Here is a 27539-nt window from a genome sequence, read left to right as displayed (position 1 = left end):
AATTCAAATTGTGGATCAGGTTATGTCAGCAGACCTTAGGACTTGAATGTTTACTTTCTTATTGATGCCTTAGGTTATATTCCAGAGTCTATAGCTACATTTGTGCTATTAAGTGAAATCATGCCATTTTCAAAGTCTGGAACATGACTTAGTCCTATCTCTTGTAAGGTTTTTTTGCCTCATGAAACAGTGTGGCTTCATTTAAGTTCTCTGTTGAGAGTGATAAGTCCCAAACCCTGTCAAGGAATTGTTTGTTTCAGGTTAGAATCATGCAAAAACCCATTCTGATATATTAATACTGCAAAGAATAACTTGCCAGTGTCAGGGACATTATGTGATTTGCTAGTGTAAGTAAAGCCTAAAGAGGAAGGAACTCATCAATTTCTTTTTATACATTTTTTTTTGTGACATTAATATTTTGCATTTATCTACACAAATATTGAAAATGTTGTTAATCTGCCTGTTATCTGAATGCTTTCCTTATTTTTTCTTTTCAGTCAGTTGTAATGGTTTCTGCAATCCTTCATGGTAGTTTTTCTTTGGGGCGTTTACATCTTTGAACAGCTGATAACACGGCATTCTGATCTGACTGAGACTTGGGAAAAGTATTTGACTGGAGTATTTTATTTTCCATACCCAAAACCCAAAAGCCATTGCAATCCAGTTGAGAAGAGAGAAGGGAAGGCACTCCTTCTGAGTTAGCTTTCTTTCACTATTCCAAAATGATGGAACGTCTTTCAAAATGCTGACATGTTTTTGTATTTATATATATATATATTATATATATTAAAATATTATGAAAACATTAAAAGGTCTACTGGGAAGCTAAAGGGCCAGACGTTGATTCCAGTTTTTGGTCCATTTCAGTTTGCCATTTAACAAACAGGCACACATTTATAAAAATATACAGATACAGAATTATCCAAATACAATTGCTAAGTGCTTGCTGAAATCCAAAAAAATACAAAGTGAAGAAAAAGGAGTTATGCTAAGTAGACAGAGGTCTGAAATCTATAGGGGGTGAACAAGTTTAATTGGGAGATGCTGTATTCTCCTAAAACATTGCAGGATGAGAAAAAAGTGAGTGCAGCTGGACCATTCTTGAGTTGGAGATCAACTTAGACCTTAAGCACGTTTGTGTGCACTCCAGATAAGTTTATGAACACCTGTGACACAAAATGTCCTAAATAGTTTCTCTCTTCTTCAATGTATGTAACTTGTACAGTTATATGTGAAACACTTTGCTTGACTAAGAAAAAGAAAACTGCTCAGTGACGCCTCAGGTGATGGTCTAATGGATTCAGAGAACTGTCTTCTACTTTTTTATTTGACCTTTCAGAGAATTGCTTATTTTGGCTTTTTTACTGTTGTGATTTTTAGAGGTGGTAAGAAAATGGAAAATACCTATGGGTTAATAGATCGTGACTGCTTCCAGACTTGCACATCCCATTTTTCTTGGCTCTATTGCTGTGACATTTCCTTGTGGATATTCTGCTGAATACACAACTAAGAGAAGACTGTGGAGAATATTGTTGGAGAATAGTATTCAGACAGTTTACACAAAGTGAGGCTATTACTTAGAAGACTGATTATTTCCTGGACTGGGGCTCCAAGGGCACAATTTAGGCTCCAAAAGATAAGTGTCTAATATCATTCTGGATTCCTTATATGTGCCTACTGCAGCTACTTCCGAACAGGACAGGTCTCCTCAGAATCCTGAATCACAGTAGCCAGAGCCCCTTGGCTGTGCTTACAGCCCAGGGATGTCAGAGAGCAGTTAGATGTCCTTGCACCACCTGACTGAAACCCCTTGACCACAGGACATTGCCTAAATGCAGATGTCTTGGTATTAAGTACTGCAAAGTTCTTTGCTTTGCCATCAGCTACCATTTGGAAAGGCCACAAGGGTTAAAGCCCTCTCCCATGATCTGTAAAGGTGAGTTGGACACTTGAGAGCCTCTCAAATAATACTGGATGCCTACCTTTAGGTAAGTGAATGCTGTTATAGTGTCTGTGTTGGGGGATTGAATCACTCCCCAGGCTCCACAACTATTTATTACATCCCCACTGATCTCGAGGTGTGCCTGGACTCCTATCACACGTGCAGATGCCTGTGTTTACTGTCTCTCAGGAACAAAATGTCAGATACATCACACACCTGACCTGACCTGTTTATAATAATGGAGAGTCTGCATTTTGCAGAGAAGTGCAGGCAATCTTAGTGAGATATAAGATAGAGTAACTTTTTAAGAAAGTAGTTTTTCTAATGGGAAATTTGATTTTATGAGATGCTTTTAGCAGTGCCATGTGGCCTGTAGTAAAGCATTAGTAGAGTTTCTCAACAATGCACAATTCTTGAGACAAAAGATGTTTCATGCAACATGAGGTTAATCCACTCTGGATCTCCTCATAAAAAAATAAAGACAATTAAATCACTGGATTGGAATCTGTGGTTGCCAAAGCTGACCATTTAATATGGCCAAAAACACATTTCCAGCCAGTCTTTCAGAAGAGCTCAATGTCTCCAAACAGGAAAAGGATGAAAAAATTTGTCTGGAAGGAAAAAATTGTAAGAAAAATAAAAATACCTATATTTTAACATAATTTAAGACTTTGTCCTCAAATACCTCTTGTTACTTGATGTAACACCCAAAAAAGGCTAGTTTTAACCATAACTTACTTTTTTACACTTGAGAGGTAAAATGTAATTAGAAGGGAAAAAAATTATGAGACATGAAGAAAAAAAGAAAAGTTAAGATTAAATAATAGTGTCCCTGCACATATTAATAATAAGGAAAAAAATAAAACAGTTGCACTGAATATGTCAGAGGCAGATCCATAGATGGCATGGCAGAAGACAGTTGGAAGAAAATGGAGATTTTGATGGGGAAAAGAAATCCCAGTAATGTTATAGAAGTACAGCTAAAGAGACACAAGACAATAGTTAGCAATGGAATATGAATAAAAATAATAATTGTTTTCTGCATTTGGAGGGGACTAGATCTGCTTTTTCACACTGATGTATTTTTATTATATCATGTTCTTACTAAAGGAAAAAAATGTTTGATAATGAGAAATATTTTTAGATTTGGTTGTCATAATAGTTTGTACTTAAACATCTCAGGAAGACATGTAAGAGTTGTTTGATTTATTTACAGTCCATTTTCATGAATCTGGGACTGCCAGAACACTGATGCAGTGTACTGTTCATGGATTTTAAATAAGTTTATGCTATCTCTACCTCAAGGCTGCCTCAATGACCTGCCACCAGTCCTGGGAAAAAAATGTCAAAATCATATAGAGCATTCAGGTGGTAATGAACTAAGTGGCAACTAATGTCAAAATAGATTCTAATATTGGTAGCCAATTATATAATAGTTATTATCTATCAAGCTTTACTTGCACGAGGTTTTGAAGTTGGCAAAAGCATCTTCTGTAGTTTCAGTATATTTGTTCAAGGCGCTTAATTTTAGAAATGACAATGGGCAGTATTTTTAAAAGCTGCATATTAAGTGGCTCTCAAACTATCCCACCTTCCTGGCAAAGATGATTTATGACTTAGTGGATCTGTTTATGTCCAGGGTCACGTAAACTGGCAGAAGGCCAAATGCGATATTCTGGTTTTACAGCAGAATCCAGATGATTTAACATCCCTTCTGACCTTGAGCTGCAGTGATCTGAATGCAAACAGACTTTGATAATGTTGATTCTGGGAAGGTGTTTAACACCCAGCAACTTTCAAAGCAAGCCTATGTTGGTGCAGCACTAGCATATACGAATAATAAGTGGTGAACTAACCAAGTTTGTCAAGTCCAGCTCTTCTATAAATTATCTGCACTGTTTACAATACCAAAATACAGAGATGCTGCTATAATTTTTACCTGTAACCACAACTTGCCCTCAAATTCAACATCTCCTTGAGATACTCTTGGATTCTTTACATTACGAGCCATTTGAATTGTCTCATGCTCCAAGGCCATCTAATTTTCTTTTATAAGTGGATCAACAGATTTTAAATGCTATGACAAAACATACAGAATATATTAAGGAGTCTGGTTTAAAAACAGACTCTTGCCTTCATGTGTAGCCTTCATAAAAAAAAAGTTTTGATCAGACTTTGGATCAAGTCAAAGAAATTTTGCTGTTGACTGTTTGAATCAAACCAAAGACAGTCTGAAAAGCAACAGAGAGGAATATAATAGTATTAGAATATGGACACTGTCAAGTTTGAAGCAAAACAGTGAGCAGTCTTTTGGAAGGACAAAAACAAAGATTTCATGCTCAACTAAAATATCTGTTGTGGTCCGCTAATAGGTTGTAATACTATTACCATTTTTGTAAGTTTCCAAAGCTGGTATTTCCTTTTTAGGAGAAAGGAAAAGAAGGATTTGGATCACCACAAATTTTGTAATGCTTATAGTATGTGCTCTAACACTTTCCGTTTAACATGTAAGCCCAGTGTAGAAGCTGAATAAATAAAATTTCAATTAAGAGGAATGGAAGTTTTCAGATGAAAAATAAGCACCTACATCCTCTAGAATTTGGAACTGAATTGTTTTCAGTGGAACTCATTAAATATGAGTCAGCCTTCAGTAATACTTTCAAAATGCTGCAGAACTTTACAGAAATAATTAACTATATCATATTTTTGTTTATTCTCTTTATATAGGCTATCAGGCTGTGTAGTCACTGTTTGGAGACATAGAAAACACGTATAAACACTATGTTACCTCTTTATAATTAAGTGCCTTGCTGCATGGTGTCCATGGAACAGCCCTTTCCCTTAATGGAGCTTTCTTAACCCCAGCTGCAGGTAGCCAAATAAAATGAGCTAATCTGCATTTCATCTAGAGAATAATATTTAATTTAAATTCTGAGTGATCAAAAGTAAAACTTCATGTTCATTTTATGTGACAGTGTGAAAAGTTCCATGAGGAATTTTTCTGGAGCTATATGATCCCATGGCAAAAATACCCTGCTCCTGATACTGGGCACCCAAATCTCTTGGTTCTGTGTACCAGATGCGTGCAATGGTTTAAGATAAAAACAAAGAAGCAGTTGGTTTAGATAATATCTATTAAGTTTTGGTAACCTGAGTCTTTTGGGGAAAAGGATATTAAATGCAAATAGATTGGGAGGCACTTCCATTTATGCAGAAGTGCATGGAAGCTACAAAGAAGAAATTACTAGAGAGAAAAAGCAGGAAGGATATCACTGAGGAGTGTAGAAACAAAATGGTGACACTGTAACTCGACAGTATTTCATGGCAAGATCTCAGCCAGTGCAAATTGATGCACATGCAGTGAGTTCTGCTTTCAGATTCTTTCATTGTAACCTATAAGACTTGGCCATCACCAGCCATGAAAATATGAATTAAAAAAAAACAAAACGAAAAAGGAGCTTTGGATCACATTAAAGAAATATTTCTATTCATATATCACAAGACAAAGAAAATTAGATTATAATAGGTTTTGGTCATATTTCCCATCAAAGAAAGATGAATAAGATTCAAAAGAAAATCAATTTTGAAGAAAAACTGGAGTGTAGTAGTTGTAAAGGTGAAATAATTATATGTCCTGACATCATCAGTGTGAAGCATATTCATAACCAGTTTACAACTTAGATGATATAGGTGAATTTACTTATTATTTTGTGTATTCCTTGGAAATTAGCTAGACTTCATTCACATGTTTAATGAGTCCTGAGAGCTACCAAAAGAACCTTTGTACAGAGCACAAAATAGGGTCAGAAAAAAGAAATCATCCATCACTGTCCCACCTTCTGTTGCAGAGGCAGCAATAACTTCATTTGCTGGGTTGTAGTACCTACCTGCTCTCCCAAACAGAGGTTTATGAGGTGAGAGCTTCATGAGTCAGAACAGTAAATTAGGAAAAGCATAAAAATTATGTCGTATTAAATAACAGATTGGAGAGATGGTAAAAAACCTATTTAGAAGGGAGGAAAATCTATTGGTTTGTATCTTAACCTTGGAAAGCATGTGATTCTTCATTTTGACTGTGCAATTTCCATAGCTAATTTAAAACAGTCAGCAAGACAGGAACTATATGAATGAACAAGTCTCAGCTGAACTTTATTTGACCCAAGCTTTTACCATATGTTAATTTCAAAATATCATCAGTTTACTTAATAAAATTTGTAAGCTATAAAAGTATTCATGTTTTGTGTTTCTGTTATCAGAATGAGAAAAAGGATGTATTCTTGACATACAGAAAAACTGGTTCATAAATACAACTGTGCCAAAACCATACTAAGCCTGGGTTATCCTGTACTTGCAGTTAATGTTTAATTTTGTTTGTACTGCAAATACAAAACTACACCTATTACTGAGAGTTCAAAATATATATTAATTTATCAAAATATTGGGCTTGTCCTTCAAAACAAATTTATAGTCAGAGAAAGAACAATTAGTGCTTCTCCTGTGATTTTAAAAATTCTCTTAAAAAATATTATGCTCCATCGCTCACCTTGATATACCTTCTTCCATAGAGCCAATCTTGATATTGCCTTAGAGGTTATCTCTTTCTATATGAAAAATATTTTTTTATTTCAACTGATCTCTTGCTGAGTGCTTCTGCCTGTTGCTACATTTGCAGTCAAGTCACAGCTGAGGTTTCCTTGGTCAACTAAAGCTAATGAAGTAGTTTTCAGATAAATATCATCCTGTGCATGAGAAACTCCATCTGGTCTCCATTTGTCCACATGCAGAACAACAGCAGCTTTGTCCATTTCTACATTTCTAGTCCTGATATGGTGCAGTTTTTCCCTTTGATTAATTCTCTATTACAATCCCACTGGTTCACATTCAGTGCTTGGCACCACTCAAGCAGCAATGGGTAATGATCTGTCACCAACGTGGTCCCCAGTGTGTAAATGGTTCTCCCACACCAGGGAGACAGGCATGATGTCAGAAAATCAAAAGCATAACATTCACTCCCTGTGGGCTGCACATGGCACTCTGTGTTGAGAAAATTTGTTTGCTAATAGGGGCATTGCAGAAACACAGAGGTCTGAAAGTGTCTGTTGTCTTTCCTGTTCTTGGTGAAGGGCACTGGCTTTTCCCTGCTCCCAGTAACCTTCACTGCTGTGGAGACTGAGATGCATCAGCAGCAAATTTTGGGAGAAGCTCACATCAAGGCTCCTCTTCAGGAAACTGATAGGGTTCTCCAGCCCAGACACATTCTGCACCATCACTTTTCGTAAAGACGGTAAGTTGCAAATGGACTAAAACCCTGAATTTCTATCCCCAACAATTACAGTCAAATGCAATTAAACACACATGACACTTTAAAATGGCTTGTGCATGCTTTTTATATGCACATTTGACATTTGTCCCTACCCAAATCTATAAAAAAAGATGTTTCTCATAAAAATGAAGACAACCTCCATTTAGAGATAAGGGAAAGTTCTTATGGAAGCATTAAGATCCACTTTTTTTCGACATTGCTTGGTGAAAGTAACATCTCATCCAAGCCTTAAGATGCATTCTTGAACTACATCCATGGAATAAGAAACAGACAACATAAAGCTGAGTAGTTCCAGATTCTGAAAAGCAGGAGAAAGCTGTAAGTGCAAAATGAACGAATGTATGAAGTGAGTTTACAGTAACTTCTCAAAACCCATTCCTGGGATGTGTTTTTATTAAACAAACATACATTCAACCACCAAAGAAAATCTCCAGACCAAATAAATCCCAGTAATTTGCAAAAGAAGCTTTGAACTCAAGTATGTAATCTTTGAACTCAGTATGTAATGTGGAAAAGGGTATGATTCTAAGATAATTTTTGAATCTGATCCTTAGGCTAAAGTTTTTATTAAGGATACTTTACTGTGGTCATAAGATAGTTAAAGAAAAAGGCAGAAAAATGAATGAGTCACTTGGCTGAAGAAGAACAGCAGCATTGAGGTCTGAGTGCTATGTGTTAGCTCATGTCTAGCAGTATAAAATAAGCTGGAAAACAAAAGCTTGTTTGCAATTTGTTTTACAATCTAACACGTTTTCCTTCTAAAATACAAAAAAAAAAATTTGGTTAAACCTATGGCTTTTTAACCTTCTCAGGTTTGTGAAATATCATTTCCTGATCCCACAGGAGGAACAGATGGGTTGTCCTTGTACAAAATATGGTATCCACCTGCACTTCATTAGAGAGCTGCATTTTTGTACATGCCACACCACAAGATCACCATGATGACATAGCAGCTTCAGAGAACAGCGTGACTAGGGCTTTTTTTTTCCCCTTGTAACACAGAGGATCTGGCAGACTTTTACCTCCTGACACTGTTTAGAGCATATATTGGTCGATACAGTCTCTTATTGCATCTGCTCTGGGAATTAAGGAAAGCAGCTTGAAGGCAGTAAGGTAAGTGCTGCTGCATGCTTTAACCGTAATGTTCAGCTGTTTAAATGTAGCTGCAATGGGAATGTGAAAACATGACAGGATAAGTTTGCCAATTTGTAAATTGAGCACAAATCAACAGTTGCTTAGTCGATTCACTTTCTCAGTTTCCTTAAAACAACTTCACGTATCTTGTGCATCAGTATTGCAATTTTTTACAGTCTATTTTGTTCTACATCAGAATAAGATTTGACGTACAGTACAGAGAAGTTTGTCAGAGTACTCACTGTTTACTTTTTCATTCATAATATTAATGAGAGCTCCGTGAACCTCATTTTGCTTCATTCTACAAAAAGATAACATAAACATATCCTGATATTTAAATGGTTAATCACATAAATAATGAGAGGAAAGCAATAGGTATTTTTAAATTTCTAATTAATTTTAAAGCACATTTTAAATATAATAGTGAAACTTTTAAAAAATACAATATTTTGCAAACTGTGTAAGAAGTTAAGCTACATAATTAAGGTTGATTGACTGTTAATTTTATATTTATTTTGTTTCACAATAACTTAATGATTAAGGAAATATAGAGAAGGTCAAACATAGTTTGAATAGTACTTCTACCTTAATGTAGCAAGCATTTTCCCAAAATCATGGATTTACTATTTAGTATGTTTTGGCAAGTTGCCTGAGCAACTTCACAAATTTTTTCACAGGTATTTTGCAACACGACTGCTTAGAACAGGCACATGCAATTAGTTAAAGCTTGTTTATGTTGTAAGAGAAACACCTAAGAATGTATTCTGATTTTATCTTCTGGATTAATGCAGTTCAGTGCAATAAACAAGCATGATCTATTAACCTTTTACACTTCTGACAGTGAAAGACTCAGATACCTGAATGAGAAATGCATGAATAAAACAAGTCAAATAAATTTCCTATTTACTTTGCTATTTTATGTCGCACACATGCCCACATATCCTTGAACTACAGAATTGTCACAAAAATTCTGAAACATTTTTCATAAATTACTTCAAAACACTTGCTATCTAGCATTTTAGTTACTTCCAGGGTTCTGCATAGCAGTTAAACCTTGTACTCTATTTAAAGCACTATAAGACTATGATATCAATAGTGAACTATAGCATTACAAATATAATTTGAAACTAGAAGAAAAATAGAATTTGAATTTAAGATGTCTATGTTATTTTAAAGCTATAAAGTAAAGGAGGTGTGTAAAAAATGTGAATATAAAGCCAAAGAGTGTAGTCCAAGGGGTCCATTACACTCTTTTTATACTTTGAATACTGAAGCACTTGATTTGCTTTCTGTAATGTTTAGTACCTAAATAGGACCAGATTTTGAGATGAATTGTGTTACTGCAGTCTTTGCTTTCAGATGAGCTCTACTGATTTATACCAGCAGGGGACTGAAGCTCATGTCCATGTACTCACACAGTAATGAAAGACAGGCAAAGAAAATGACACTGACAACTAATATTACAATGATTATCCTAGGGTTTGTAATTAGGTAAATGTGATGGGACTAACACCTTGCAGATGATATGCAATCAGACTCCTTTTTCAAGGGACAGCAGCTTAAAATCTACCAGTGGGACTTTATGGGTTATTAAGTGGAGGTAACATTACAACATTTTTTTAAATTTTTTGTGCTGTACTGCATGAGATCAATAGGCCCTGCCTACAAGTGCTTTAAATAAGATTGTCATCTCACTAGAATATGATGTGTCTTTTAGGAAGTCAATAGAAGCAAAGACATTTAGAATTAGTGAAAATTTTTTAGCTATGGCCCTGCACTTTAATATTAAGTCCTCAGTGTAACAATTCCAATAGCAAGACTAACTTACTCTGCTGGAAAATTGCCCAGATCTGAGATCAATGTCTTGTGGTCTGTTTACAAGCTTCACATACTTTCTGAAATTCCTTGAGAAAAAAAGGTTTTATGGATTTTCTTAATCCTCCCGTTCTCTGAAAAGTGTTGAGCCTTGTCTTTTACTGGTGAAAATCAAAGTAAGCTTACTGACTTTATTGATTCTAGACCTACTTTTCCAGGAGAACGTCTATATAGCCAGTAAGAGGCATAAACAAGATACTAGTCTTCACAGATTGTCATCTTGTGGAGTACCTGATGAGAAAGCTATGGCATTAAAAAGCTAAGTGACCCCAATTAAACTGAATCACAAACCTCCTCATGGACACCCAATGTCCTTTTGCTGTATATGAACTAAAAGACTATGTGAAGCCAAGGTTTTATTGTTCAATTGATTTAGAATGGGCATAAAATGTAACCAACACCTCTTTTGTATGGAGAATTTGCAACATTTTCACTATTTGAAATTCAGTCAGGTCCACTGTCAGATTCAGTCATTTCAGATACACTGCACACATATGCACTACTGGTTATTTGGCATGTTAAAGATACTATGCTTTATATTTCTATTTGTTTGTTCTTTAGGTGACTATGAAACTTAGTGGACCATGCTTTACAGAACATAATCCATGAGAAAAAAATCTTTCAAGCTGCACACATCTTAACAACACACAATGCATGAGAGCATTACCCTCTGTTTTTGCTTCTCTGCCTCTTTCAAATTTAAGGGAAATAGCCACATCTTTAGATATGAGACAATTCAGCACATTAGGAATGCTTGATAGAATTTAAATGGCAGAACTGCCTCTGAACATGGCCTTCAGCAAACTGAAAACTTCTGTGGCAAGTTTAAAAACCTTGCACTTCATCATCTTTCTTGTGACTTAATTAATGCAGAAAGATATAAAGAAAGTTTTACTTACAACAGCAAAATGACCAGCAATTTTGCATTACAAAGGAAGATTATACAAGACAGAGGTAGTAATATAATAGTAACAATGTAATACTAACAATTGAGTATTTTTTCTTAATTAAAAACTTTAAATAGGAACTGTAATTAGTTTTTAATTATAACCTTTATGTGGTAAAATTTCAAATATTGCTGAAAGATATAAAAAATTAAAGTTATATCTTGTTTATTCCCTTTTGCCATACAGGAACAAGGCACGTTAGAAAGATGACTTTAAACTCCCTACCTGTCTTTCTGCTGTTGATTAGTGGCATTTTTTGCCAGTATGACTACGGTCCTGGAGATGATTATGGTTATGATCCTTTTGGGCCATCTGCAGCAGTCTGTGCTCCAGAATGTAATTGTCCTTTAAGCTACCCCACTGCCATGTATTGTGACAATCTTAAGCTGAAAACCATTCCAATTGTACCCAGTGGAATAAAATACCTTTATCTTCGAAACAATATGATTGAGGGAATTGAAGAGAACACGTTTGACAATGTAACTGACCTACAGTGGCTGATCCTAGATCACAACCATTTGGAAAATTCAAAAATTAAGGGAAGAGTCTTCTCTAAACTAAAGAACCTGAAGAAACTTCATATTAACTACAACAATTTGACTGAAGCTGTTGGACCACTTCCCAAAACTCTAGATGACCTGCAATTAAGTCACAACAAGATCACAAAAGTCAGTCCTGGTGCATTTGAGGGGCTGATGAATCTGACTGTCATTCACCTCCAGAACAACCAGCTGAAAGCAGAGTCTGTTTCTGGGGCTTTTAAAGGCCTGAAATCACTTTTGTATCTTGACTTAAGCTTCAATCAACTTACAAAGCTACCGACAGGACTGCCTCACTCTTTGCTCATGCTGTATTTTGACAATAACCAGATTTCCAATATTCCCGATGAATACTTCCAAGGTTTTAAAGCCCTGCAATATTTACGTTTATCCCACAATAAATTAACAGATTCTGGAATACCAGGTAATGTCTTCAACATCACATCACTCGTTGAGTTGGATCTCTCCTTCAATCAGCTGAAGAGCATTCCAACTGTCAGTGAGAACCTGGAAAATTTCTACCTCCAAGTCAACAAAATTAACAGTAAGTTAAATTTGCACATATTCATCAAGGCTTACCACAGACTAAATACTGATGGTCAATGCAAGTATCTGAAATAATAGATGAACCAGTCTGAAAAAAAAGTACTGGTTAGACTGCTAGCACACTGACATTTACCTGACAGTTGTTCACATTCATTTTATTCATTCAGATATTTACCTAATAGCCACTCAATATATCCTTAAAATGAGAAATTTATGCTTTGAGACTAATGTGGATTTTTTCCTCAAATTCTTATCCTGTGTAAATTGGACAAAATATACAGAAGCCCATAGAGTTGTCTTATAAAATTCAGGAAAAAACTGAAAAGTTTTTCAGAGATCTTTGCAAAGATCAGTGCAAAAGATGTTCAGAATTCTTAAGTGGACAAAAAGAGAGAGATGTCAGATGAGGATCTGACTATGGAAACCTTTCAGGAGCTGGTAGTCAAAATGCTGGAGGGAGGAAAAAGGGAAAGGACAACAAATTCATGAGGTAGCAGGCACAAGATGCAGTGAAAAAGATGCATCAAAGCAACAGCATTTGTTTCTTTCCTCCCTTGCCTCATGTGGTATCCCTCCAAACATATCTTGAAATCCAAAGAGCTGCCCCTGTTCTTTCTTTTCATTCCTGTTTCATATGATCAGGTGGCAAGTTTGTCTCCATTCACTTATGGTTTGAAAAATGTTCCTTCTGAAGTTAAGAAATGCCACACCTTGCACGAGACCATGCAGGTTTCTGCCGAGGCTTTTACAAGGCTGTCCCATTCCTGGGCTGACAGGGAGGTGTTGCAGAGCTGGAGGGGCCTCACCATCATGTCAGAAGTTCTCCAGCTGCACCTCTGTCAGTGGTAGTCCCTGATGTAGAGGGACATATGCCAAATATAGCTGTTGCTCTTCAGGAGGATTTATATCTTCTTGCTGGTTGACGTAAAGTAAACCACAAACACCTCCCTTCTGTTTACCTACTTGTATCCATCAAGGATTAAGGGTATCAGTGTTAGCTACTCCATACATAGCTAAGTCCATGGAGATGTAGTCTTTAAAACCAAATATTTTCAATGCTGGTCTTATCAGACCAAGGACAAGATATGTTAAAATGTTTTGTATTTACTATGTTTCATTTTTCTCAGTGGCTTTTTCTTCTACAGCATCTCAATTTCTTGCTTTGATGAGGGAAAACAATGAGTTAATACTTCCCACCTAAGGCACTACATACAGTAACCTGTGATATTCTACCAGATACTCTGCCATTCCTAAAATAGCTAACAATGATGATTTTTAATTTTTCATGAGATATATGAAGCACTGTCCCCTGTTTAGAATGATCTGAGCCTTCTGCAAGACACCCAGGTAACAGGTTTGGCTGCTATTCACTTTTCCAAGGACATCAGAGTCAAGGACCATGACAGCAATTTTAGTTTTTCATGGAAAGCTGCATTTTCAGGGGGGTGGTGTGGGGAGTGGATGCTCACCAGCTACACTATCATTGCTTCCCTATGGACTGATGCAACAGAATTATGATTTACTGTTTTTTATCTTTGCCCTAAAATCTAGCAGACTTCAAGGATCAATTTTCTCAGCTATCTATTTTCACAGGCATAATATATAGTTCCCTAAGATGCTAATTGACATTGTGGGATAAAAAATAATTAGAAATAATCATTAATATAGGGCCATCAAACTCCTTGGATTTCACCATTCATGACACTTGACTTAAAGCTGTGAGTGCTTAGTCTTTTGCAAAATTGAGTTGATTGACCTGTGATTATTTAAGTGTCAAACCAACAACCAGTTCCTTTGTTTAATAAATTATTATAATTTACCAGTGATTTTTGAAAGGATTACTGTCAACTAGGCCAGCTTCCTTTCCATACAATGGTACACATATGCAGTGAAAGACTTCTGTCTAAGGAGTAATGATAATTTGTCCTCAAATACACAAAAGGTTTAGTCTTTCAGTTTATGCTTACTTAGTTTGAAGTTTTCATTATACTGAGACCTAACATAAAGATATTTCTCCAGAGTTCTTAACTTGCCAGATCTTCCTTTTTCTCAAGTACCTTAAAGCTTGCAATTAACATTTATATTTGTCTAAGAAAGCATAATCTAGCTCCAACTTTGTCGATATTACTGGAAAGAATATTTCTCTAAATTACTGTCCATGAGTTTCACCATGGACTTGCTACAAACATTATGCATTGTCTTTCACAAAAAAAAAAAAAATTGTTTGAGAAATACCCTTATTTGAAGAGTCACCTTGTTTGTTTGAGTGACTCTGAGTTTTTTTGAACTAGAACTGATGAATAAACACACTAAAATATGTAGCAGAATTGGCTTAACCTTAGTATGTTGTTTCACTCTGTATTGCAAGGAGCAGTGGATGAAGCAGATAGCAAACTGTTAAGAAAACAAATTCAGATTGCAGGTGTGAAGCCTACAGTTTATCTACTGTACTTGATGCTCATTGGATCTCCAAGCTAGAATAGAACCATGGAAGATTTAGAAAAGCCTTTGCTTTCTCCATACCTCAAACCTAAACTGTAGTTTCTAAACTGAAATATCTTTAAGATGCCATTATTATTATACACACACACACATGCATGCACACAAACACACACAGACACAGAGACTTGTGTTACAGACTCCTCAAAGCAAAAAAAGAAACTCTGTAGGATGAAAAAAAAACAAGAACCAAAGAAGTTCAATGAAAGAAGAAGAGGGTCCAAAGATGGCTTTCATATTTCATCTGTACTTGTAAGGGATTAAGGAGAAAAATGTTGCTTCCACATGAAACCCCAGGAAGCAACGGAGTTACTCCATGTAAATGGAGTATGAAAAGGGAAATATGAAAATGTTACAGAGGACAGTTAAGAGACTATATATTGAATTGTGGAGGTACTTTATGGTCTTTTATCTAGCTCACTCCATCAATTCTCAAAGGAGTTTTTTAATGGCCTGTCTAGAAATGTTTCACATGTGATTAGTGGAAAATAGACCAACAATAATGACTGTGGGACTTCAGATCCTGTTAGGATTGCTCAGTGTACTGTTGAAAATCCAATTTTCATCCAATATTTCTTATTCTCTCAGTGTCTGGCCTATGCAGGAAATCTGTGCTGTGAAAAAATGTGGGAAAAATTCCAGTTCTACTCTCTTTAAACCTGAATTTTATAAATTCAGGAAGACATTTTTTCACTTGCAACATTAATAAGTGTAACAAAAGATGAAGTAAACGACTGAGATATTTTATGCCATAGTACTCCAGCCTAAAAGATTGCAGTCCCCCATGGAGATCATACAGGTAACAGCCCATCAAGTGCAGTCCCAAGAACAACTGCTCTTATTTTCTGCTAGTAGAGACTGCAATTAAAATGAAACATTTTTAAAATATGCTTTTAACAACTGACAATTATATGAAGAGTTTAAAAAATTGATACCCACATTTAATCTATGTAAACCAAATGTTGGAATAAAATCCCACTGAGGTCCATGACTGAGTTCATTTGACTTCTGTGAGGAAAAGATCTCCATCCACTTCCTAAGTGGTTTTAGTCTCACAAACAGTCAGCACAGATCAGAATTTTGTTATTACAGCTAAATTTTGTGGTTTACATGTAAGAAGTTTATGTCATTTGAGTGTTAGCCATCCAGCTTGTATAAACATATCTTCTTTTGCAGCCAAAGGTTTTATGCATTTATATTCAAAAGTGACAACATGGAAAAAACCCCTAAAATTTAAATTTAGAAAGTTTTAAAATATTTTTCATCAGCAACAATATACTTACAACATCATTCCTGAATGACAAGAAGATGGAAAAATTTGATATTAGAATTCATGTTTATTTTAAACTTTACAATTTAAACCCAAGTTATCCGAAGAAAACTGGAAGTAAATAGTCAATGGTATAGCCCAAGAGTTAAACGCTCTTAAAATTTATGTTTTCATTCAGCAAAACTCCACACAGACATAATCTATAAGCATTTCTTAGATCATATGATCTTAATGAATAAGAATCATTAGTTTGTTTCTGCTGGTACATTCTGAGCCAGAAGAATATCAGAATTGGTCTGAAGTCTTAAAATGTAACTATATTACAACATGGACTGCCCAAAGGATGCAATTCGTCTCTCACCCTTCCGAAAGAAGGCTACACACTACATAAAATCTAGGAAATTGCTTTGATTTGTTTTAATCAAATTGATGATCAAGATCTGACTGTTAAATTATATTTCCTTAACCCCTACTCAAAACAGCTTATTTTGTGGAAGGTGCATGAGTCTTTATCCACTCTTAACATCATATCTCTCTCAAAAAATGACCTAAGCTCTTATTCTCTAAAGAGCTGCCTATACATTTATACCAAGTTTACAAAAACCATGTTTCATTAGTGATAGAAAATTATTCTAATGCAAGTCCTGGAAGAATCCAGTTAGAAGAATGTTAATCCAGAAGTTAATGAGAAGGTATGAAATGTACTTCCTCCACTTCCTTTAGTACTGCAATTTGATCATACTTAGATGAGTTAAGCAGCCATAGAGAAAAGATACATAAGGTATCCTATGGAAGGTAAATCAAATGGTATTTGATTTGATAATACTGACTTGATGGCTCAGATATTACGAGGTGCATGGGTTCATTGAAGGAGTCCCTTTAAGCTTTTAAAATATTTTCTGTGTGAATTCATCTGATGTCAGTGTTCTGAAGAAGAAGTCTCTCAGACTGTAGTTATGGAGCTTTTCAATAGACTAATCCTCTGTCTGACTCAAAGGAAACACAGGTTAGAATGAAGACCCTCTTTGCAAAATTACACAATGTAGTATGCAGGGAACATCAGATTTATTCACATACATTCTCTCCTGAGGATAGATCTCTGCATGAAAGGGGTCTACAATATGGGTATGTGTGTGCTCTGCATACTGAGCAGAGAACATCAGTGATTCATGTAATTTCTAGCTTACAGTTAATACTGATCATAGGATACAAGACAAATTTCCATTCAAGATCTATCTGGTGTTATGTGAACCAAATAATACCTCAACTGAATAGAGACCATACATAACACAATATATAGATTATAATAAATATAAATATTTCATAAGTATTTTTTGCATTCATAGTCATATTCTAATCCTTATGCGGAAATGTTCAACCGCACAATTTAAATGTAAAACTCTTCTCCAACCCTAGATCCAAATTTCATTCTCAAGCTGGTAAATCAAAATGGCACATATAAAATACATAGAAAATACACAGACACCCATTGAACTGCCTGTTATTTAGAGTGAAGCTGTATTATGGTTTCAGTTTCTCCAGAAATTTTTAACTTCCTTCAATATCTTATATAACAGTTTTATCCTTCCATTGTAATATACATAAACTGACTGATTCCTCCCTCTGCATCTTTAGCTTTTTTTAAAAGAATGATTTTTCCTTTTATCTAAATGCTAGATTAGACCTTTATAAACTCTATATAAACCTATATAAACTCTGAAGTCTAAAAGTCAAATTTGTACTGGAAGAAAATGGCATTTGAAAATCTCAGTCTTGAAATTCTGAAACTCTCACAACTGACAGAAAGAACATCTCCCAATACAAGTTGCTCAAATTCCAATAAATTTACAGGGATTTATATCGGTGTAAATGCAAAATATTGAAAATAGTATGATGAATTAATGCCACAATTTCCAACTGAAATTAAAAAAAAGCAGAAAAATAATGGCTTTGTCCTGTTTGTCCTAATTATTCATGTTTTCCTCTTCTTTCTGTTCTCTTTTCTTCAGAGTTCCCATTGAGCAGCTTCTGTAAGGTAGTTGGGCCAACCACCTATTCCAAGATCACACATTTGCGCCTGGATGGAAACAATCTCACTCGGGCTGACCTGCCACAGGAGATGTACAACTGCCTTCGGGTGGCTGCTGAGATCTCACTGGAGTGAGATGCCTGACATCATCCAGTTCCCTTCCAGGGGCAGTAACTACAGGAAAAACACATCATGATAGTGCTTTAAAATTAGGATTTGCCTTAATGCGTCGATCTGCATATTATCTGTTCTGTTTGTTAATATTTAGCATGGACTCAGCAAACTTAAGGGAACATGTGCATATTTTTACAAATGGTTCTATTTAGAAAACATAAGAATTACAGAATCTGGTGCGAAATGTGTCTTTATCTGGCTAGATGAGTTGATGAAAAAGATTCAACTTCATAAAAGTCTATATCCATGCATGCAGTACATGCCACCATGTCCCAGACTCACAGGGAAGTGAAGTAGGATTCAGTGTGGGTTACAGTGAGCAGTAGGGGCTGGCCTGTGTCAATACAAGGTTCCTGTTCAACTAATTATCTATCATACCTTTCATATATTGTTACCCATTGCAAAGAAAAAAATATTTAACATTATACGAAAAAATTAAAATTTGTGAAAATATGTGTTCAGAGCTATGACATTGTTAAATTAATGGATTACATGAAAGATAACAAGGAAAAAATATTCAGGTTAAATAATTGTTTGCTCTTCTTTCTGTCATACTTTCATTTAACTTTCATGATAAGATTTTTATTCATTGTTGGTATAATTGTTATTTCAAAATAAATCATATATACACATATTTTATTCAATTACTTGCATGCTATTTTTAACCAGACTGTAGAAAATAAAACATATTAAATAGTGTCCTTTTGTCCATATCATTGACAACTATGTTTCTTTCTTTTATAAAATGGAAAAAAAAAAGGTTAAGACAAGAAAATCTAAGCTATTCTGTTATTACTAAAATTTATTGTAAGGTTAAATAAACTGTTTTCTCTACTTTGATGTTTCAGTATGTTTGTATACATAATTTAACATGTGCCACTAGACTTGTGTTGGCCAATAAATCGATGCCTTATGAAGTTTGCAGTATGGGAATCATGCCACTATGAAAACGTGCAAAATAATGTTTCAGTATTGTCAAAAGAACAGTGAAATCTCTCAGAAACCACAGGTGGTGAGTAAAATGCAGCTACACGTGGTAAAGACATGGTAGTATGTTCCACTCAGGAAAAAATAGTCCAAATATTGTCAGCATCTTGGAACACACTAAAATAAATGTGTTAGTAACTGAGAGTAAGTGGCTTGCTTGCAAGTACAGATCATCCCATGAGTACTATTTTCTTTTCAACTACTAGCCTATTAAACACTCAAACAGAAACTTTGTTAGTTTCTATAGCAAAAGCAGAAACTATCACCTCTGAAAAAAGCCCCAAACCAATTTATACCAAACCATTTAGTCGGCACGTTGCCAATTCCAGATGTTCAAAATCAAAACACAATTCACAAAGAAACCTGGAACTAAAACAAAAGGAAAGATTCAGAAAACAATAATTTTTCTTCATTTTGGAATTCATAAATGTTGCTGCTTTTTTACCCATATTCAGGAAGGATTCACAGTAAAATTTGTTACAATTCAAGTTGGCTAGAATTTTCATTGCAGAAAGAAGGCTAAATCTGAGACTTTTTGAACACATCAGAATGGGAATCACTGTGGGATAGTACCTAGGCATTGTAACATAGACAAATAAGAAATAAGTTCATGCAAAACTCCCCAAAGAAAATAAAAATGTATGGGAAATGGTATTTAACCATTTCCAGAGAGCTTTTAACCCAACTGTTCCTGTTATAGAAAAATATACTAAACACTAAGATTTCTAAAGCACAAACTGAGAATGAGATTTGTCACTTGATTGCTGCAATCTAACAACATAGCAGAAATATATTATTCTTCTCCACTTGTTTCAGCAAACCAATTAATTTTATGCAACATGAAAGAGTGTGAACAGTGAGACTGAGAACAGTCCAACTCATGATAGAACCTCTTAAGAGAACTTCCCTCAACCTTCTTTCCAGCTAATGCCAAGGTATTTGCCTTAGCCTCTCTGAATCTACCATATATCTCAGTCCATGACTTATTGCAGTCTGCCACTGCCTAAAAGAGGGATACAGAAAAAGTATCCAGTTTTGGGGTGCATGGTGAAAGGGAATGGCAGCAAAGAAAACGTTTCAGAAAGAGAAATTTGAGCTGGACATTACAAAAATCCCTCACAGTGAGTTCATAAAGCATTGTCACAGATTGCCCAAGGAGGCTGTGGACTCCCCATGCTCAGAAATTTTCATAACTTGCATGGGCAGTGCCCTAAGGGACAGATTTGTCTTTGAAGTTAGCCTTAGTTTTAGAAGGCGGTTGAACTAAACAACCTTCAGATGTTTCTTCAAACTTATTTATAATTTCTGCAAATCTGTAATTCTAAGAATACTAGTAACCAATGGGGAACAATATCAATTTTAATAACCAGCTCTACAGCTGAAGAGTTTAGCATGAAATTCATGTGGAAAATTTCTTGTTTCATAATTCCAGCTCCAATGATACTCACAAAATCTTAACTTAGGTGACATTTGTATATGGACTCCACAGGCAGGACTGTGGAATCTTTCTCTTGATACCTTTGCTGTGCAAATCTGCTCCCATTTTAACACTTGTGATTTACTGAGTAGTGGCAGTGAAACCAGAAATCCCTCCCTTCTAACTCTCCCGTGTGGGACAGCACTAGCAAACATGCCACCACCCTAATGGACCGAGAACTCAGGGAGGCCATTTTGGTTGTAAACTTCTTTTCTGATTCAGATATTGGTTAAAAGGCTTTCAATCCATAAGAAAAAGAACTTAATTGGTAGGCCTTAAGGCTTTCACACAGAAATAACTCCCTTTTCTACTTAGTCTGAGAAGTTCAACATCAGCTAGTACAGAGAAAGAAAAGGAGTGCTAACTGCACTTTAGGACTCTCACCTTGAATGTAGAAAGGTCAAGCTCAAGTACCAGGGCAAATTATCACTTCATTATGCAAAGAAAAGCACCTTCAGAGGCTGGAACGCTTTTTGTCACATTATACCCCTGTTCTGAGATAAGATTGTGATTGTGGACTAAAATGTACATATTGCTACTCTTTAGTGTTATAAACATGATGCTTTGTGGGTGTAACCCCTTCTACCTCTTTTAAGAGATGAATTACCTTACTTTTCATAATTTTAATTCTTAATCTACAGATCAAATAATGCAATATTTTTAGCAGGTTTTGATTGCTAGAATATTTATTTTTAAGTATCATCCCTCTTATGGCATAAGCATACCTTTTTTTTTTCTGAAGTTATTAAAGAAAAGCAGAAAATAAAGTCTAATTAAGAAGGAAGTGAAGAATGAGGTAAATACATGAGATGAGAAATATTATTTATGGTCCATATGACAGTGTAGAAGCAAAGGGATTTAGTCAAATGCACCTGACTCCTGAAGAAGAGGAAAGCTGCAGCACTGTGCAAAAAAGCAGTTTTGTCCTAATTCTGTGAATCCCAGTGTGGGACAATGCATACAAGTCAGTTGTGGTATTTGGTCAACCTGACTAGAACACATATTAAAATAACTACAAAGACGCTTTGGAACCTACTAAATAATATTTGCAAAAATATTTTTCTGTTGATGATAATGCTTTCATTGAAACACCATAATATTTCAGGCAGAAGTACGAGAAGTCTTTATTAATTTCATATCTTATAAACCAATTTAATAATAAGCTGTCTTGAAGATAAACAAGTCTTTCAAAATTCTTATTTCCATCATCCTTCCAGTATCATATAATGATTTTGCCATTCATCTTACTATACACACTTACAGTTTCCAAACTACATGAACAAATGTTTCCAGAACTTCACTTTTAGATTTCTTCATTGCAGCCATTTTGCTGTCAAAAAACCCCAAACAGTAAGACCAGTAAGTTCGCAAAACTATGTTCAACATTGCATTGATTTGAACAAGAATTTGTGATCACTTGTATAAAGAGAAAGATTTTTTTTAAATTCAGATTCTTAAGCTTGTGTAAGAAGAACCATTCCCCGCAATATTATTATTCTCACTCTCGATTCAAAAGAAGGAAAGGTGTGTTACTTCTAAAGAAAATCACAGCCTTGAGGTGAGGTTTGTATTATACAGAAAATGCAAAAGGCATTACTGCTGGGATTCCCAGCTGCCACCATGAAGAGCATGGAATCATCTAAGAAAAGAACAGGTAATATTGAATAATATCTCTTAGATTATTTAGGGTTATTTAGGTCATTATTTAGGGCTCTGGAGCACTGCATGGTGCTTGGACAGGGATGGGTGATGAATTCTCCCTGGAGCTGGGTTCCAGAGCTATCTTCAAAGAAATCAGTTTGCATCAAAGTGCTGGATGTTGAGGAATTTCATCTACACTATAAAGACTTAGTTTCAACATGTTCCATCTGAAAGGATAATCAGTGACTGGAGAAGTCATGGTGAGTGAGATTTGAGCTTGAAGTTGGGACTCTGGAAGAAAACTCAAGTGCTTTGGGAAATACCAGCTCTTGAAAGTGATGACTGATATCGTAATTTAAGAAAATAAAAATCACATAATCTAATGTTTAATTTCAGTATTTCCCAAGAGTATCTGCATTAAAAATAAGAACAAAAATTACTACAATTAATGGAAAATAAGAAATGAGTTTTCATATAGCTTATGCCATTTGGCTTTTATTTCTAAATATTAAAAAACCTCCAAACCTTGAATTTCTCATGTGACAAAATCACTCTAGCAGATCATTACTAAAAAGGGAATAAAATATTTTTTTTCATTAAGTTGTGGGAGTTCTTTTTCATGCAACCCTTGTCATTCATTTTAGAGGACCGAACTTTTTATAAGTTTAAACTTCTTGAAATCCAGTGTCTTACAGTGGGGATCTAAAATGAAGGTGAATTAAAGTATTTTTGAACTTCTTTAACAACAGAAGAAAATAAGAAAACAGAAGTTAACATAAAATAAGGATAAGGATATAATAAAAGGATAGTGAAACCAGTTTGTTTTCACTACTCATGTGTTATTCCAGAATATTTAATCCTTGATGGTCTATGGTTCAGAACTGCAGGTTCACAGAATGGGCATCAGATCATTGATACATGTTTTCATTAACATTAGTTGTCTAGAAAATATAAATCATCTAAATAGCTACACGTGGTCCCAGCAACTCAATATATGTGTGCAATTGATAAATGCATGTTAGATATTTTAATTTAAGATACATTTAGCATTTTAAAAATCAAGTCCCAGGGTAGGATAGATTTGTCTCAGTGTTGAGATCGTTGAAAGCATGAAAACAAAGTAAATTAAGAGATTGACAGTAAGACTTACATAGTAGGTAAAGTAAACCTAGCAAGCCAAGATAAATACCAGATCTTGGCATTGTGTTATGGAACCTTTTTGGTGTTGCTGTGTAAAGAGTTCAAAACAGAGAGAAAGGGAACATAGTGCCAAAAAATTATTTAATGAAGCATATTCAGGAGGCCAATATATTTCCCATAAAAGCTGAGCCCTTTTCCATAGTTGTTCTTTTCTGACATGTGTTGCTCTGCAATGATCTCTTTCAGCTAAGCTACTCAGTTCCCACTGTAGTTTTGATAAGGGAGTGAAGTTGTGCAGAAAGTAAACTGCTAGAGTTTTGTTTCTGGACTTTTAGAGTGGGATCTTGTCTTCCTAAATCCTGTATAAACAAGAGGTCAGGAGACATCTCTATTTAACAAATTAAGCCAGTCAAACTTTTTCCCAGGGTTTCTTTAAGCAGTGTATTCTGATTTAAACTGAAAGTTCCCCATGTGAGCTCCCTATACTTCAGCTGCCTGCATATGCACAAAAAAATGCCTATTTAAATAAGAAATGCAATTTCTTCCACTGAGAGGTTTAAGAAGGTAATTCTAGACTTCTAGAAGAGGTACAGAATTCCTGCTCCTAAGTCTGTTTTGTTTTAATTTCTCCTGTTCACTAGGAATGATGTAGACTAAAATACATCCATAGGAGCAGGGTTTGGAACATCTGGGCTGGTCCTTTGATCTGTCTACAGTGTCCCTTGGGCTAGCCTGAAGGGCTCAGTCATCTGCTTTCTTTTAGACTCTTTGATCTTGCTGACCTTTTGTTGCTGGTTTTTAAAAGGAGCAGCAGATATTATTAATTGAGATATATCACTGTCTGGTGGTCAGGGAACTGTTTGGAAATAGAAGTTTTGTCTTTTTGACTCTGGGTAAAACTCTGAGCAGCAATGCAGAAAGAGAGAGATCATGCCTGTCATCAGAAGTGAAAGAGGCAGAACTGAACCCTAAATAAAAGTCAGCACCCCCATGAAGATGTCTGAAGCTACCATTGGAGTATAGCATGAATAATACATAAACTGGGCTTACTGTCTTCAGCTTTTGAAGTGACACCTTTTCTCTAGTAATCATGAAGATAATTCAAGAGCCTGTTTCAGATGAACTGACTGTGGAGCAAGGCACATAGTTTTTAGTAAAGTACTGCCCAAATTGAGGCACCTTGGATTGCAGCCTTTGCTAAATGGAGCAATCCACAGGGCTAATGAATAAGCTCTGCTTGCAGTATACTCCTGGGTTTGCTGATGATGAGCTATACACATGCTTGATGCTTAACAGACCTTGCTTCAAATTCAATCTGAGACATATGGCAGCCATTACTGAAAGAAAGCAATGCATTTTTTCACTGTCAGCAACTCCGATGCTAAAACAGAACAACAGCTCCAAACAGCACTCCCAGTTGTCCATTTCTCCTCCCAGTGGGTCTTTCCAGTCTATCTTTTTTACTCTTCTATTCTTTACCAAGGTTGTGAGCTGTTTTAGTTTCTAGAATGTACATTACTTCTCTCGAGATGTTACTATACCCTGCAGTTGTCGATGCTCTTTGCTTTTTTATACATTTTTTTAATACAAATTCTCTTAACAGTGTGGATTGAAAGGAGACACATGGAGTAAAAATTCTGTAATAGCTTCAGACATCTTTCTCAAACTAGAACAATCCCAACAGTATCTCTTAGAAACTATCTCCAAAATTCAGGACTGTATCCTCAGTATTTTTACTATATTATTTTTTTTCCAATTCCTTTTATTGTTGTGCAAATATCTTTAATACTACAACTTTTTGGGAGATTGTTAATGGTCTCAGAAGCACTTTGTGTTTCACTGATATTTGCCTTTGATCACTCAGTGTCTCAAGTTAAAAATTACCTCATTAACACAAAATTTCTAGCTGTCTTTTACTGAAAATAAGGCTCTGGAAAGAGTCTTGGGTTGGATATGCAAAGCAAAACGTCTCCCAAACCATTAGTCACTTTTGAAATTCTTGGCCATGGTCTTTTATTAGTCTGTAAAACTTTATCACATTAAAGTGCAACCTTTACATAAGAAATATTTACACCAGATGATGGAAGACTGAACAGAACAAATGCATGATATGTGCATAATCTAGAAGGCTGCATGGAAAGCAGACTTTCTGCAAAGTCTGCTTAGGTGTCCAGGCAATCATTTGTCTCTGCAGAAATATTTCAAAAATTTTTGAGAGCATGTAATAATATGTACTACAGTCATCACACTCTTGCTTCCTGATTTCTTATCACTTTTTTCTGCTTTGTTTGCGTTAGAATAAATGGAAATTCACATTATTGAGAAAGTCTTAGAAAATGTATTCTATTTTCTTCTCCTAGTGAAGAGCTCCTCCTTTGAATGGGATGGAAACATGTTGATAGGGATCAAATACCTGGTCTGTAAATCCACAGAGGGCAGAATGTGACCCCTTGCTGAACAGTATTTCATACAAATAATGCCACTGCCTGCCACAAGGTAAACAGCGAGTCCTTTTGCCAGGGACTTTTGTGATAACATAATTTATATCTGGACATGATTAACAGGTAAAAATAACAGGTAAATTTAGACCACCATGAAGTGTAAGATAAATCTATCTTTTTTGCTGTTGCTGAATGTAAACATCTGGCAACATGCAGTTAAGTGTGTCACAGCAGATATCTGCCATCAGGACTCTCAGCTTTAGACCCTTCAGTACAACATTCAGGATGGGCTCGGCTCATTCTTTAGTGGCAAAGAGACCTCAGGGTCTCCATAATCTCCCCACACACTTTTTGTGAAGATCTAGCACAAAAGCAAACCAGTTTTATACTTCACTGTTTGTTATTTACAAGAATCATTGATGCACTTTTCATGGTGCAGACTCCTTAAAGGGCTCATAACTGGACATAGAACTATTTTAAATTTCTCACAGTGGTGCCTCTGCCTCTCCCCATCTCCCTTGGATGGACTCAAGCCAACAATCATCTTTGTCACTAATGTGGGGTACCAGCTCTGCTGCAGGACGTCCGAGTCATAAACATTTTAAGTTCTAGGTGTTAAAAGTGACACTCATAATGAAAATGGGAGGGGGGAGGTTATGTCTTTTGTCCTATAATTAGTAATCTGCTCAAAACTAGAACCTTTATTTTTGAGTATGGACATAAATTAATTTAATCTAATTTAAATTATTAAAATATTCTACTTAGTATGCATGAAGAAATCAGTTTTACCTGCTTTGTAAGAAATTCCTGATAATCTTTAAGAGGTGTTGAAGGGCCTGGAATTCTAGTAGAGTGAAACACTTAAGCACTCATTTTGTTTTTAAGCACATAAACAATGCAAAAATTAATGATGGTAAGGATGTATTTTTTCATAAACAAGAAACAGAGCAATACAAACATAGACTCATGAAAAAAATTTATGATATGTTTACCATTAGCCTTACTGCAGTCAGTGAAAACTACCCATGTGTTTAACGTTTGCTTTTTTTTTTTTTACTACATTTGGTCTTTTCTGCTTCTAAACTTCTTTTAAGTCATTCTGAGTTTAAGAAGTAACAGGTTGGTATGGGTTTTATGGTTAAAATCAAACAGATGAAACAAAATAACGATACAGCTAAGTTTTAAAACGAATATAACCTATTAAAAGTATCAGGATTTTATGTTTTCAATATTTTTAATTAGCTTTTTCCATAAAATATTTATGTCATTATTCTGGCTTTGAACATGAATAGTTTCTCTGATATGAAGTTGTTCCTTTAAGTTTGGACTAAAAAGGAAAACAAAAATCTTCCAAAATACTTAATGTGAGAAATATGTGTCTATCCTTGGAGAGCAAGTTGGCTGCAAAGTTTGCTTTAGATCAATGATAAAAGAAAATTGCAGGAGGCATTGGGGAATATTATAACTTTGCAGCAATATATGTAAATATCTCTCTGAACAAAAAGGAAAAGGTAAGATTTAATCTATAAAGAACTGAAAATATGTTATTAAAAAATTCTTAGCAAATGCTTTTGC

At 35.3% G+C, this 27539-nt stretch overlaps 1 protein-coding gene across 1 annotated transcript; it reads left to right on the top strand.

The window, feature by feature from the left end:
* Nucleotides 1–8171: 8171 nt before the first annotated feature.
* LUM (lumican) lies at nt 8172–19112 on the top strand. The gene is made up of 3 exons (XM_014889066.2): nt 8172–8378; nt 11408–12304; nt 18085–19112. The coding sequence occupies exons 2-3, from the start codon at nt 11428–11430 to the stop codon at nt 18237–18239; spliced, it is 1032 nt and encodes a 343-aa protein (XP_014744552.1). The 5' UTR covers nt 8172–8378; nt 11408–11427; the 3' UTR covers nt 18240–19112.
* Nucleotides 19113–27539: the final 8427 nt, after the last annotated feature.

The sequence above is a fragment of the Sturnus vulgaris genome, chromosome 5 (genome assembly GCF_052056855.1).
Source record: "Sturnus vulgaris isolate bStuVul1 chromosome 5, bStuVul1.hap1, whole genome shotgun sequence".
In the NCBI taxonomy this organism is placed as follows: Eukaryota; Metazoa; Chordata; class Aves; order Passeriformes; family Sturnidae; genus Sturnus; species Sturnus vulgaris.
Note: the sequence above shows the minus strand (reverse complement) of the source record. Positions and strands in the feature narration are given on the sequence as shown.

Excerpts from the sequence above, each read along its gene's own strand:
- LUM (XM_014889066.2), top strand. The coding sequence starts at position 11,428 with ATGACTTTAAACTCCCTACCTGTCTTTCTGCTGTTGATTAGTGGCATT. Across the intron at positions 12,305-18,084 it reads CCAAGTCAACAAAATTAACA|AGTTCCCATTGAGCAGCTTC; the intron begins GTAAGTTAAATT and ends TCTTTTCTTCAG.